Raw genomic sequence first — 15,484 nt, forward strand, 5'->3', positions numbered from 1 at the left:
CTCCTCGAGAGCAAACCATTGCACACCCAAAGCCAGCACCTGACTTGCATCCCTTCCTACATCCCACAGGGCTGTGATACAGCCATCAGCTCCCCTCCTGCTGCCTGCCCTGGCAGTGCCACGGCTGTTTTCCTCCTGTGACTGCTCCTGGTGGAGAGGAGAACTATAAGACAGATAGGTCAGCTGTGCCCCAGAATTATTTGCCAGTGCATGCAGTCCTCTTTGTGCTACCTGTAAGCCTTGTGTTCCAGCAATGCCCCTCCCCATGTGGGGTGGCAGATAGTCACAGACAACATGGATATTACTGCAAGGACACTGCTGTGTGCTTAGCACAGGTTGAGGCAATGGGGGACAGAAATAAGCCAGGATTGAGATGGGCAGTAATTCCAAGAGGAATTGAGTGGGATCTGACATGGAACAAGCAGGAGTTTAACCTTGAGAGTAAAGCAGTTTTGAACCTCCTCCACATAAAAGAAGATCTCTAATAACAATCACACTTCTTATTACACCCTTATGAATTCATCCATAATCTGATTTACTTGAAAGGAAAGGATCTGGGTTAGGATCACTTCTCATTCTCTGTTATTAATCCTAAGATACATCAATCTCTTGAAACACTTTTCTTCTGTTCTTGTCTCTTTTGAAATTATAACTGAAAGCTAGAAAACCCAAAGCAGTAAAAGAAAGTAGCAAGAACCTAGACTCCCCACCTAGAGAAAGGTGCAGGCATTCCTGGATCTCTTTTGGGTACATGTCCTGCTAGTAAAAAGCACAAAGGTGGTCCTTAATGTCCCCTGTAGGGCACTCAAGCTCTGTGTGTGTGTGTCAGCCTGCAGGACACGCCAGTGAAGGGGCCAACATAAACTGGGGCTGACAGTACAGGTCAGCTAAGGTGCTTTGTCCCCCACTGCCTTCTTCACTTGTGGCTCTGCTGGAAATGGAGAGAGGTCAGCACAGGGAAAGTTTGTTCTCAATTCATACCTTAGAGTGGGGCAGATAATCCTCTGAATGTGCGTGCCTCTTCCTGATGCTTTCAGGATTAATCTGATTGACTAGCTAATGAGCTGAATGCCATGGTTGCTGAATGAATGTATATATCCTTTCCCAGAGATCTTCTCTTGATCACTGCTACATTTTTTTTTGCTAAGCTGACATGGCTGTTGCTGCGCTCCTGTTCCCACTCATCTGGGTGCAGCCTCGTATGCGTTGCCTTTGGAGATCACTAGTTCTGAATGCTCTGCCCACAGCTAAGTGGTTTGGAGGAGCTGCAGATTTTCCATGAGCACTCAAGGACAAGCACAGCAAGCAGTCACATGGGTGTGCAAGAGCACTGACAGCTCCGAGGGAAGGAAAGCTGCTACACTGGAATGCTTCAGGAATTGGTGGCAATTGGTGGCTTTACAACTGAGATCAGCTAGTATAAGGTCTGCTTAGGTGACCCTAATAGGGACAGAGGCAGAGAAATCCATTTGGTGAAGGAGAAAGAAATGCCTCCAAAGCTTTACAGTAAGTCTAGAGGGAGGCAGAAACAGCCCAGTACCTTAAATCATATTTCAAAGAAAGGATTTTGTGTTTCTCTTTATGTTGTTGGCGTTTTGTTTGGTTGTTTGCTTTGGTTTTGCTTTGAAAACCTGAGCTGAACTACAGTAACCAACTTCATCCTTAGACAAGTGGGTTCTGGTATAATATTTTCTATGGTGGAGTAGGAATGTCCTTATCACAGCAAGCAACTGCTGCATTGATCCTATTAGGAAGTTTATCACACAATGTGCTTCAACAGACATCCCTGGTTGCCCTCTGCTGAGCATTTTTACATTTTGAGGTCAAACAGAGTTTAAGTGAATTTGCATGGTCTACACCAGCATTACTCTGGATCACAGTCATAGAATTGTTCACACTGGAGTCAGCATAACACTCTCAAGTCCACCAACAAACTGTGGCCATAATAGTCAAGTCTGCTGTAATGTAGCTTGATAATTAGCTATTGCTATATGATGAGATGTACCAGTTAAAGCAGAAAATAGTAAGCATAGTGAGACACTGGCTGACCAAGGCCCTGCGAAGATGCTCAGAATGGGAGTGACCTGGCAGTAGGGTGTGAGGATTGCTCTCACCTCGCCAGGAGTCTGGAACAAATTCTGAACCTTTCTCCAGCCCTGGGCTCCACTAAGCAGGGTGGTGAGAGGGCAGGAAATAACACTATGTTTGCACCAATTAAAAATATCTGAAATCTCCCATTTTTCCCTGTAAGAGAGAAGCAGGTAGAGGCCAGTGTCCCTCAGGATAGTTGTCTGGCCCAGGACAGGCACAACAGTGGGCAGGGACAATGTAGGATCAGGGATGGGAGTCTGGGAAATGAGCTCCATTACAATTCAGTAGGGGGGAACCTGGGCTGGTGCCCTCTGGGATGAATTCACAGGAGATCTGTTCCCGTTGTAGCATTCATAAAAGATATCTAGCTCAGTAATAGTAGCTGTGCTCAACCTGCTAAATCCTATCGAATGGCTTTGGGGTATCCACCTGTTCAGTACCTGTCTGTCCCTCACAGACAGGTCCCCATGGCCTCAGAACACTCCCCATGCCTTAGCCCAGCCCAGCACAACCATCAGTGTCTCCCTCTGTGTGCTCCTGGAGAGCAGCTGGGAACTTGGGCAGAGAAGTCAGGGGATAACTGGTGCAAAGTGGCAATGAGTCACAGAGGGCAGGTTAGGGTCCTGCCCTTGGGGCTGCCAGGGAACCCCGAAGGTCACGGTACCCATCCTGGGTCATTATTTTCCTACTCTTCTGCAAAATGGGATGGATGACAGTATTTTTTCACAGCTTTCTTTCTTGCTGGGCTTGTCGACGCTGATTGCCAGCGCTGTCCAAGCCTTTATTTCTCTAGGAGCTTTTGAGAAAGCCAGCAAGTGAGCTGTGTTAGAAAAGGGTCTGTTTTCCAAATGCCATGGTGTTAGACACGTGTCTACATGCTGTAAAAGTATCAAAGGCAAAACACTCACATAGTTAGGACACCTTTGGAATGAAGGAGACGGGCAAAATGACCTCAAAGCAATTCAGCATCTGCCATTTCCTTGGCTCCCTCTGAAACCCCTCTCTATTTTGCTGCCTTACAAGCCAGGTGCCCTATTGCACATCAGTATAACAAATAGCAGTTATCTTCTGCCTCGTGGGAGATACAGCAGAACGTGATTTATTTGTGCCTGCTCTGATGCCTCCTTCGAAATGCTGCCGTCATTCAGTGCACTTTTCACAGAGGAAGGCAGATGGTCAGTGCAAAGTGTCCCATAACCTTGCGGCGCGTGCTGCATAGCGAGTCAGTGAGATCTGACTTGCAGTCCGTTGCGTGAGAAGGGGACTGTGCTGCTGAAGCCTCCCTGCAGTGGCTGAAATCATCTGAATGTCGACACTGCATTTATGCTGAGGAAATACAGCAGTGCTTCCTAACATTTCTAAGCGGTGCCAAAGGGGAGTTGTAGCCGTGGGGCTGCATCCAATGAAGCAGGGACTGCATTGCTCAAACCTGGATTGTCAGCTTGGAAAGAAGCCTCTTGTGAGTGTGAGTGTCAGGTACGACGTTCCTTAGGAAAAAGAAAGGAAAAATAGGAATAGTGAATTAAAGTAGGTTTATAGTACAAAATGCCAGAGTGGAGGATTTTTTGAGCCCAGAGAGCGGCAGCTGCCCCTCTGCACTAGCAGCTTCTGCCTAGATGATGATTTTAATGAGGCTTCAGGTGATTTGAGAAGCTGGCATCAGACTGCAAATCACCTTGTGTGTCAGCTGGTGCCAGGATACCTCGCCAGAAGCCATTATTTCAGTGGGAAATAACAACTGGGAACAGGGAAAAAATGAACTTCTGAAAAGCACTTTGTCACGTTCCCTGGGCAAACATTGGAAGCAGCATCAGCTCCTGCCCTCGAGCAGGTGTAGTGAGGAAATTCAGGGGGAGAATTGCCTCCCTTGCATACCAGAGACAAGACAAGGCGAGTCGTTATGCATTTTGAGCACTGTCTCTCAGTTTCTGATATTTATGGGCTCTGTGAGCAGGTGTACCAGAAGACAACTGTGCTTCACAAAACCTGGTACCTTGCTTCATTGCTTTTTCCTTGGGATGAAAAACACAGCAAGGAGAGGAGGCGGCCCGTGCAGTCAGGTGTCTCTAGAAATGGTTAACAGGCGATGTGAAACACCTTCCCAAATGCTTGTGGACTTTTGCTGGTGATTGCTTTCGTGTGTGTATAGGGTGGAGCATTTCCCAGGTTGGAGCTCATTGCCATAGGCACGTGACCTCACTGCTGCGTGATGTTTGGTGTATTTTGAGAATTTCGGGCATATTTTCATTAGGTACGAATGTAAAGAAAACTTCTAATCCAATTTAGAGGGAGAAAAAAACATGAAATGTTGTTATTTGGTGTGCAGCAGGCATTTAATCCCTGTCTTTAGGGTTATTTTGCTCAAAGAGACTACTTGTGCTAGGACATTTTTATCCAATCTACTGAGTCCTCTTCCTCAGTTTGCAATAAGGTCTGATAGTCTAAATGCACACGAGTTTCCCCTGACTTGAAAGGGGCAGATCACAGTTATTCTAGAGAACTAGAATAACCAGTGGTTAACTAGACTGATAAAGTGTTCCTAAAACAAAACCAACCAAACAGAAAAACGTTACAACAACAATGGAATGGGACCAGACAGGTCTACAAAAGAATGGTCTGGTCTGGCAGATAGATGGGGCCGATCCTGAGTACACCACACGTGTGCTTTATTGATTTTCATGGAATCTCTATGTCCTAGCATACACTGAAATAAGTAAGACCAGATATGTTTTGTGCTCTTGAAAGATAAATGTATACAAATAAAGCTAAATCAAGGATTAAGGCCGTTTTTGTTTCTCCATGAAATCTCAAACGTAAATCAAAGAGTCGGATTTTAACGATATTGTTTTAGAGCCAGAGTAACTGTGGATTGATGTGGATTTAAACTCTGTGGATTGATCTTCATTTTCATCTGTGTACCAAGGAACTACAGCCTCATTTTCTGTACATTTCCAACTTGTTAAGACAGTTCTCCGAGAGTCAGGAAATCGCAAGTCTTCCAGAAACTGATCTTTATAGCAAACTTCTGTTGTTTTCTGTCACAGTTAAAATGTGGAAAAATGGTTTTCTCCCTTGGGCAGAGGAGCTTGCATGCAACATTTTGGTCCCCGAGCATCTGGGACTGCAGCGAGTATCTGGGCAGTCCCTGAACTGCAGCACAGAATTGCAAATGAGACTGTAACCAGTGAGAAACAGAGAGAGAGAGGGGACAGGGCAGGGGCAGGGATGTGACCAAAAGCCCACTGAAGTGAAAGGCATGGCTCCTATTGACTGCAGTGGCCTTTGTGTCAAGCTCTCAGCCTGCCTGTGATAGAAAGGCAGAGCCGATCAGTATCGCTGTGATACATCTTGTGCAGGATAACCACATGCTCATCTTTTTACTTTCCCTCCCAGGATGGAAGGAGCAGTTTTATTGGCCACCAGCTTGGAGGGGTCATGGAAGTGCCCAACAGCAAGGACCAGAGAGTCAAATCAGCCAGAGCCATCCAAATCACTTACTACCTCCAAACGTATGGCTCTGTCACCCAGGACCTCATTGGGGAGAAGTGGGAGAGTGAATTCTGTAAACTGATGCACAAGATGCAGCTGGATCACCAAGATCTGCAGCTCTACTCGCTGGCGTCCTTCAGCCTCTGGAAGGACTTCCACCAGACCAGTCTCTTGGCCAGGGGCAAGATTTTGGTGAGCCTGATGCTGATCCTCCTGACTGCTACCCTCTCGAGCTCCATGAAGGACTGCCTGCGTAGCAAACCTTTCCTGGGACTCTTGGGAGTACTCACTATCTGTATTTCCAGTGTCACTGCGGCAGGGATATTTTTCATTACTGATGGAAAATATAATTCTACTCTGTTGGGAATCCCTTTCTTCGCTATGGGTAATTATTTATCTTCATAATAATAGGATTAACAGAGCTTAATGACAGGATTGTAAATTACATCCTGGGTTATAAAGTGCAGATTTTACCTTGAGTGAAACTCTAAGTCGTTTTCATCTTGTTAAATTGATCTGTGCCATGCCAAAAAAAAAAAAATAGAAAGAAAAGGAAAACAAAATGAAGCAGTAGCAACAAGAAGGAGTGAATGACGTTGCTGGAATCTTGGCCAATATGAGAGAGGGGTAGTTTTATTGATCTCGGTTACAAAACAAAGGAGAAATTGTTATTGAAAACTAGTCAGCTCAGCACAGCAAGCAGATGTGTGCTGACCTGACTTTGATGGGAGGCCAGCCAAAAGAGTCGGTTGAAATGGGAGGACAAGGAGGAGGAAAGATTTTAGCATCCTTCCCAAGGAAGGTTTCTCTTCCAGCAGTGTCTGAGGGGCAGAGGGGAATGGCTTGGTGTATGAATAAGACTGATGTACCTTATTGCAGAGAGAAGGTGAAAGCTGTGGTGTTTGCCAGGCTGTAAGCAAAGTGTCTGTCGGTGTCTGTAGTGCATAATCCCTCGGTCTGTGAAGTTCAAGATCAGTTGCAGATATTTCCTCAGTGCTGCACCCAGGCAGGGGAAGGTGCAGTCAAAGAACAGATGTAGAAACCAGTTCTTTTAGCAGGAGAATTGTTCTCATTACTCTCATTCTCATTTCTGTTCCAGCACATTGAGCGCATCTGTGTGGTTAATGAGTTTGCTAGGAAGGGATGCTGGCAAGCAGAGGCAGCGTGCCACAGATGGCTCACGGAGGCAGCAGTGCTCAGTGCAACCACAGCCGTGTCTGCCAGGGGTGCTCCACACCACGAGGCTGAACCCCAGTTATGGCACTGGGAGCAGTCTCAGCAGAGACCCCCAGAGCTTCCTGCTGGCTTTTGGATGTCCGAAAATCTTATCTGTGGGAATAGCTCTGCTTCCTTTCAGTTAATTTTTCAAGTCTGTTCATACTTGTAGTACTCAAGAACAGCCCTCTGCTACACTGAGAGGTAACAAAGCGCGCAAAGCTGGAGTCAAGGTTTGGAGTGTCCTATATTTTTCTTAAAAAGCACACTTAACAACAAAAATAGACTACTCTTGCTCTTTCTCTAAAGAAAATCCCTTTAGGTATGTGTATCCCTCACCTTCTGCCTTTTCTTTAACCATTTAATGCATCCCTGTCCCTTACAGGACAGGAGAACAGGCTGCTGCCTTCTGTGCTGCACTCAAGGTAGGTGCAGCTGGCCAAGGTAGGAGGGAGTAGGATGCAGTGGCCGACCAGCTGCAAAAGGGAAGAATAAGGCAAAAGGCACCGAGGAGTTGTATGATTGGTTCAGCCTCATCAATGCAGATATACAAAGCCGTGCTAAAGCCTCTCATTCAGTCATCTGTACTGTTAATGGCTCCAGGAAGTTTGATCTGTGCCAATTCTCACTCTTTCATGCATATATTCTAGGCATGTTCTGTTGGTTTGCTGAGATGGTGTGGTTTGGATGCAACTTCTGGGTTTTTTTGGGAAAATAGAGTTTATGGAGTGTGGATTGATCTAGATCGTGTTTATTGTCTTCAAGACTGGAGAGAGGGAGCTGTAACTGCTCTATCTGTTCCTTGTTTCTGACCTGAGTGAAGGGTGGAAAAAAGAGATTTGTATGCCAGGAAGGGGAAAAGGTGGCAAAGGGAAGACTCATGTTTGTTAGCAGAACAGAGCACCTTTGTGCTGCTGTCAGGAGGTGAGTATCAGATAACAGAGCCAAATGGTGCTGCCTTGTTTGTGCAACAAATGGAACTGAAGGCCAAAAAAGAACTGTGAAGTAATGAAAAGCATCTTCCCTCAGTTATTTATTCTTCTGCTGGTGTCTCTTCAGGTGGCTGTAGTGATCGGGACACATGATCTGGGGGATCTTTGCTTGACAGACCCCCAGGTTGTCACTCCTGTGGAGTACCAAACAGAGCCTGCAGGTGAAGCTCTTCTTCAGGCTGACCTAACTGGGTGACAGTCACAGAATGGTTAAGGTTGGGAGGCATCATTTGGGCTCATTTAGACCAACCCCTGTGCTTTGAGCAGAGTCACCTGAAGCACATTGCTCAGGACCACATCCAAGCAGGTTCTGAATCTCTCCATAGAAGGAGACTCCACAGCCCCTCTGGGCAGCCTGTTCCAGCGTCCTGTCACCTAACAGTGACGTTTTTCCATGCACAGATGCAACTTTCTGTGTTTCAGTTTGAGCTCATTGCCCCTTTCCTTCCCGTTGCCTGGTACAGCAGGAACAGCACAGCCCCATTCTACTGATACATCTCAAAAGCATCAGAGCTCCTAGACCCCAAGTGCATTGGCTGGAGTAGCAGTAGCATTGTGCTTAATTTGTGCATTTTTTTTCAGCCTGGGATTAAGCGAGGACCTTCTGAAAGCAGACTGGCTTGGTTTCCCATTTAGGTGGAAATTTAGGAGTTCTCTGTCTAAGGAAAAAAATGTTTACAACTTTCTATTGTGTTTTGTGCTGTCACTCTTGTCACAACCGTTGCCGAGAGCAAAAGAAAAACAACAACTCTCTTGAAATGAATTATTTGCAAGGATTGCTTCTATAGCATTATATTGAACAAACTTCAAGTTGAAAAAGAATACACTTAAGAAACTTTCTACAGAAATTTCATTCTGAAAGGCAGACTGAATTGGAAATATATTAGGAAACAGTTGCTTACCAACTGCTGTTTGAAAATATTATGGAAGAGTTCTACAGTCTGACCAGCTAAAATATGGGGTCATGACTTATTGAAGTCCTACAGTACATCCTGCAAAGATACAGGTGCCTTTGGTGCCTTGAATTAAAGCCAGCTAGTGACATCTTGCAAAGCCCATGGTGTGCCCAGGGCCCCACAGAACTGTGTTCCTCCCAAGACAGTTTTCTGCTGAGTCTGCTTTACTGTGAAGTGATCTGATACCTTAGAGAAGATCCACTGAAGATCCCAATGCTATTAATTCTACAGGACAGTACATAACAGTGGTCCATGTTGTACCAGTATCCATCGCTGACAGAACCACAGAGTTAAAAACACATCAAATAATAATTCTGTGAATCTAAATGAAACGGTTTGTGAAGTTTCCCAGAATTACGAATGTCAGACTTACAAGTCAGGTTTTCAAACCCAAGTTACTTACATAATAATGATAATGAGATGATAGTAGCAATAATAACAATTAACCTGGGTTACAGCCACTAAGTACCTGGCAGTGCAAACCAGAATATTCACATACCTGAATGCTGACAGCTTTAGGAAGATTCAGCCTGACGTTTGTAAAATGTTCATTTAAAGTATATTTGATTGTTGTAAAATGTCTTTTTGGCATTCACCTTTAAACGAATGATTTTAATGGAAATCCTGTGTTACTCATCTACACTTGCTCTTCCCATGCAGAGCAAGATGCTGCCATCTGGATGACAGGAATAGAACCATAGAATCATGTAGGCTGGAGAAGACTTTCAGTACCATGAAGTACAACCATCAGCCTGACCTACCAGGGCCCATCATTAAACTATATCCCTTAATGCCACTTCCACACGTCTCCTGAATGCCTCCAGGGATGGTAACTCTACCAATTCCCCAGGAAGCTCTTCCTTATTCTTCATCACTCCCTCTACAAAGACGTTGTTAACACCCAACCTCAACCTCCCATAGTAGAATTGGAGACTGCTTCCTCATGTCCTAACATGTGTTACATGAGAATATTACCTGGACTTGTACAGATAGTTAGGTCCATAATTCCTATCCCAAGTCTCATCTGAAATATTTATTTATGTATTTATTTCTAAATTTAAACTGAATGACCTACACAGTGACTATTTACTGAGGTCTTACCTGTGAGATACCTCAGAGATATCTCTGAGATACTGGGGTAGGAGCACGAGCTTAGGTTGGCTTTACTTCATGGTCTTCATGGTGAGAAACTTCAGCCTTTAATAAGACAAGAGGACAGTGCTAGGGAACTCTACTTGTTCTGAGTCCTCCTTCCTAACATCTCTTTCTCAGATGCCCCAGGAGAACCAGTCTCCCCATTACAGCATCTGCCCTGCTTTGTTGAGTCATGGCTCTTAGGAGAGACCCTGTGCAGAAACTGCTGACACAGACTGGGTCTCCTTCCAACAGAGGCGGGGGGGCTCCCTGAAGCCAAACAGATAAATAATAGCAGGTAGCGAAGAGGGTTTCCTCCTTCAGGAACTGAACTGGGCATAGACTTCTATTTTTATTATTATTATTTTTACAGGTAGATTTCATTAATTGCTACATGAAATAAGAATATGGGACAGTTCTAATTTTCATGAAAACAAATACAAAACAATGGTTCAAGTTTGGCACTGGCACCTCTATCACCACTGGAGGATCTTCACATAAGAGACAGCATGTCAGCCTCTGGGCTTTCCAGACCTGAGAAATGAACCTGCTTAGATGCTCACATCTGCCTTTTGTGTTTAGATACACAGTACAATTTCAAAGGGTTGTTATGTATATGATATAATTATGGTTCCCCTTGTCTAATCATCACTAATTAATATAACCAGAAGGTTAACTACATAATTGAGAAGTTATTGCTCCCGTGATTTCCTTTTTAATGCCCAGGAACCAGACTGATATTATCATGGAGATAATGATTAAACTCAGCTGAGGATCTCACTGTATGTTTTTAAACACAGGTATATCAATTATGTCATTTTACATGTAATTTTGCTTGGCACTCAGTGAAGTGCCTCACCATGTATCTTAGTGGAAATCTTACCTAAAAAGAAAAAAGTAGCTATGATGTAATAGAGTGTAAAAATGGTTTTTGCTTTAAAAAATTGAAGTGCTTCTTGGCTGGATTCATGGTGACCCAATATAAGAAATATCTCCTGCCCTTTGTGATCCATCCTGTGACCACTCTTGAGATCTTCACTGGAAAGGCTGCTTCCACCGAGCTGGTACAAGGCGTCAAGCTCAATGGATGCCCTGCCACACCTTGGAACACTGTTTCCCCAATAGAAAGTTTCACTGCTAATGATACTCCGGCAACACAGTGAGGAGGAACCAACTGCAGAAACCTGCCTCGGGCCGGATCCTTATTCTCAATGTGAGAACCCAAAATGACAAGTGTAGGGTGTAGCTAGGATGCAGACCTCTCTGCTGTAATTCCCAGGAATTCCCTCCCCTGACTGAGAAACTCACACGGAAGGAGACAAGGCAGAAGCAGGCAGTGCTCCAGGCAGTCGCTAACATTTCAGGCAGAAGCCATCTAACCTCCTTCAGAGGATGACTACAGCAGTTGTTAAAATCATGGATGATGATCACCTTTGAGTAAATCTGAGATGTCATGGAATTACCCTTAATGGTAATGACAGGAAAAGTATTCGTAGCACGGATGGGGAAAGTACTTTTAAAATCTGACAAGAAGAGCATGAGGGCCTAAGAGCATGTTATGTCTGTGTGTTCTTGAAGGACCACAGCACATCTAACCCTTGCTTTGAACGATGGAGTTCCTGATTACTGCTGCAACATAGAAATATTTCAGGAGTAAATCTGGTTTTGTCCTTTTGATTTAGCACTAAAACAAACTGCATGTGAACTTCATGCCATCATCTGATCTACGTAAGGAGCAGGGAGTGCTACCATAAATCTCACCACTCAATATCTTACAAACCAGTGAACCTGCAGTTTTATCTTACAGAAGTCCCCATCCACTTAGCAAACCAATCAAGAACTTGAAATACCTTGTCCTTCATAAGAAATTGTCCATTCTTGATTCTTAAAGCTGGAAATGAGAGTAACAACAACACAGGAAAGCAAAAAGGAGAAAATGAGAAGGATAAATAAAGTTTTAAATCAACTTTTCAGGTGTCCCAGATGTTCCTCACTTAACTGAAGTAACACAACCCCAATTTCTCTCCTAGTCATTGCAGAGAAATTGCATATATTGCAAATATATTGCATATATTTACACACACTCTCTCACACACACATATACAGAGATATATATATATAGTATGCGTGTGTAAAAGGACTTCAGTTACGTACAGATTGCAGTCTAGCTCTTCTTTTCTTGTAGAGACTTAGAGGAAAGTCTCTTTTCCTCCTATCAGCTCAAAAGCTGGTCGTCCCTTAGGACAATCGCTCCATCCCAGCAGGTCTGCAAGGCTGCTGGCCAGTTCCTCTGAGGCTCAGCTCAGGTTAAAAGATTTGATCTTGGACGTGGCCCAAGCACAGCACATGGCTACTAGGTCCTTCATATCAACAGAAGAAATACAGAGGTATTGGCTGGGCTTCTTGAGAACAGGCAGTTAAACTCTTTTTCCTATTGATTCCAGCGTGAACTGCAGTAACCCAGTTGTCCAAGGTGAAGACTCAAAACGCTGTTGTCTCTCTCTGGGCTTAAATATATATATATTTTATCAAAACAATTTCCACAGCTCTTCATCTGCAGCTGACAGACTGGTAGCAGTCTTCTACTGAAATGGAGCTACTTCCAATTTGCTGCAAGCATTTCTACAAGATCTTTAAAAAAGGAGTTTGGTACAGGAAGAGAGCATGATTTGAGTTACAGTGTCAAAGGCTGAAAGGAATGTTTTTCTTTTACAGTTGAAGATGTTCATTTAGTAATCTTAATACATGATCTCTGTTCAGTTTATAAAGAATGCTTCCTTTTCAGATGCCTCTCACATTTGTCTGAGCACCTCTTGCTTTCATTTTTCTACCCTTCCATGGCAATTCTCCCTTCTGTGAAGAGGTTATTTGAGGTTCTTTATTGGATGGACCTTTCCTGCCCGTTGATCTCATTTAACAGGAGTTTCATTCCTTGTACTTAGTATGTATCGATGCACATCACATTTACATCTGGTTCATTTGGGCTGGAAAGGAGCTGCATCATGGCAGAAATGATTTAGCTCTACGTATATCATCCCTAATAGGGCAGTGTCAAATACAGCCTTGAATAGCATTATTGGTAGCAGTTCCATAACCAGCCTCGACAGCTTGTTCCAGTGCTTAAATAGCTATACATTTGTAAAGGTATTTCTTAATATTTTCCTTGCTGTAGTTTATGCCTATAATTTCAGAGTCTGTCTGGCCAGACCGTGGAGTGTAATTTTTCATAGTATCTACTTCTAGGATATTTTATATGTGGGGCCATTCTTACTTCAGCATGGATATAATTTTGTACCACTTTTTAATTTTCCTGGGTATTTTACAGCTGCTCATATTTTCTTGTGAACTCTGTGATGGCTCCTGATCTCTGCTGGAGCACTGTGGGTCTGTGGGAAAGAGCAGAAGTGGGACAGCTGAGCGTCAGAAGGATATGTGCTGTGTTGTTTGGTGCGTGGAGGAAAAATGAAATACCACATTGTCCTTTCTTCCCTGCTGAGCAGGAAGGGTGGGATCTGCTGCCTGAAGGAGCAAACAGAGAGTGAGCCTGTGCTCTGTCAAACACTGTCTGCTCTCCATAGGTACGTAGGGAAGCACAAAGTTGTGCCTCTGGTTTTCAAGTGAAAACAAAAGGCAGTCAGAGCACTGACCTTCTCCAGAAATATCTTCTATGCACAGTCAGCCCCTGGAACTCACTGCTGCAAGGTACAGCTGTGGTCCCAGTTCAGCCTGGTGCAGGAAGGACTGGAGTGTTGCACAGCTGGCTACAGCATCTTTGTTACTGCGGATAATAACGCAGCACCCAGACTTGGTGGTAAGGAGGAACTATAAAAATTAACAACCAGGTTCAAAAGCCCAGTTCAAAACCAGCCACAGTGGAAAAAAAAATCCCATAGCTGCTCTCATGTGTCTGAACATTTTCCTGTGAAGAGTCAGGAACAGGACACAGAACAGGATGGGCCATCTGCCAACGTACAGAATTGCCTGTTACATTCACCTGCAGTGTAAAAAACTGCACAGAATCCAAAGCTTGAAGTGTCTACTGCAAACACACACACAAAAAAGCTTGGTTCACATTTTTATCACGTATACATTTTTCACTGTGCAGTCACTGATTAGACAAGGCTTTAATAACTCAGTTCCTTCCATTTCTGATCACTGTTTTCACTCATCTTTTTCCCACCGAGTGATTTCTTGTCTCTGATTGGATCACTGTTTTGGGGACACACTGCACACTGAAGACAGACTGCCCCAGGTTCGTTCTTCTGCGACCATAACCAAATAACAGAAGCAGCTGATGTCATCCAGCAGCTATCTGCTGTATCATCAGCATGATGTGTTAGTGGCCTTCAGACTGAGGAGATGGGACTCTGCACATGCTCATCGTGCTGCATGTGCTGAATCAGGCCGTGTTCCACCCACACTTCTGGGAGGAGGTACCAGTGGTGGCTGTCAGCATGGGACTGCTCGTGGTACCAAGTGGATGAGACACAAACCTCAAGTTTTCCAGTTTTGGTTCACTAGAAATGCCCTTTAATTGTTGTTCTGCCAGAACGGGCATACTGTCATCAGTGCCTTGGCCAAATTTCAGCACGAATAACTGCATTTTTACTTCTTTACGTTCCCCTTGCTGTGCAGGCTGGTCCAGTAGTGGTGAGCATCACCAGGCTCACAGCACCATGCAGGTGGTGCTCCGTGCAGCACTGCCAGCAGCTGCCACATTCACCCAGACATGGCTGTGTATCACTGGAGAACACAATGAGCACATTCTGTGTCTTGGCAGTATTTGAATCAGTCTTCCCTGAGAGTAGGTGGCTGCGTCCTGGCACACGGTCATTGCACTGTCCTGCAGTCAGCTGCAGGATTTCAGCAGTCGGGAATCTTGTGCTCATATTCTGCTCCTCAAGCCCAATGTACTGAGGCATCTCCTTACAGCTTGGTATGCATGTAGACAAACCCAACCTGCACTTCCCTACCCCCACTCAAACGCTGAGATGTTAAATGCTGTATCTCAGCTTGGCATTTAAACTCGATTGCAGTGTATGGAGAACATTATTTTGCTAGCACGGCCACAATTAGTACTGTATGATTTGATGAACTCCACATCAATTTGGGAACCGTAGGTGCAACCTACTAGAGGGAGCACTTGCACTGCTTTATGAGGAGCACCAAAGAGCAGATTGCTACACGCCCTCCCAAACCCCAGCAGGTGGATTTTTCTCTGCTTCTTTATGTTTCTCATTGATAATTTTATTATTACTTTGGAGAAACTATTATCCTTGAGGGGGAGTGCAGAGGTACAGGAGGAGAGCGCAGAGGGGTGTTGTGCATACCAAGTGCAGAGCGCTGAAACCTTTTGTCCTGCCACAGTAACATTTAAAACAATCTGGCATGGAGTTTTCAGCTGAGGCAATTTAAACCTCAAAGCAGACTGAGAGCCCTGGGGAAAAAAAAAAAAAAAAGCAACTACATAAAGGGCAAAACCATTCCAGTGCAGCCCCTTCTTGTGGGAGCAGCTGAAAGAGAAGACCCCAGAAGAGAACTGCTAGCTGAAAGCACTGCCAGAAAGTGTGGTGTTGGGGCTAACGAGATAATATCAGACAAAAACAG

General features: G+C 44.5%; 1 protein-coding gene across 3 annotated transcripts in view; it reads left to right on the top strand.

Annotated features, from left to right (window-relative positions):
• PTCHD4 (patched domain containing 4) overlaps positions 1-15,484 on the top strand; it is a 79,774-nt gene that overhangs the window by 16,250 nt on the left and 48,040 nt on the right. For all 3 annotated transcript variants that reach the window (XM_065730417.1, XM_065730414.1, XM_065730415.1), the window contains one exon: positions 5,485-5,965. In XM_065730417.1, coding sequence (XP_065586489.1) covers positions 5,485-5,965 — 481 coding nt within the window. The remainder of the gene's footprint in view (positions 1-5,484; positions 5,966-15,484) is intronic.

The sequence above is a fragment of the Cyrtonyx montezumae genome, unplaced genomic scaffold (assembly GCF_038088225.1).
Source record: "Cyrtonyx montezumae isolate F1298 unplaced genomic scaffold, pur_monq_1.0 scaffold_13, whole genome shotgun sequence".
Classification (NCBI taxonomy): domain Eukaryota; kingdom Metazoa; phylum Chordata; class Aves; order Galliformes; family Odontophoridae; genus Cyrtonyx; species Cyrtonyx montezumae.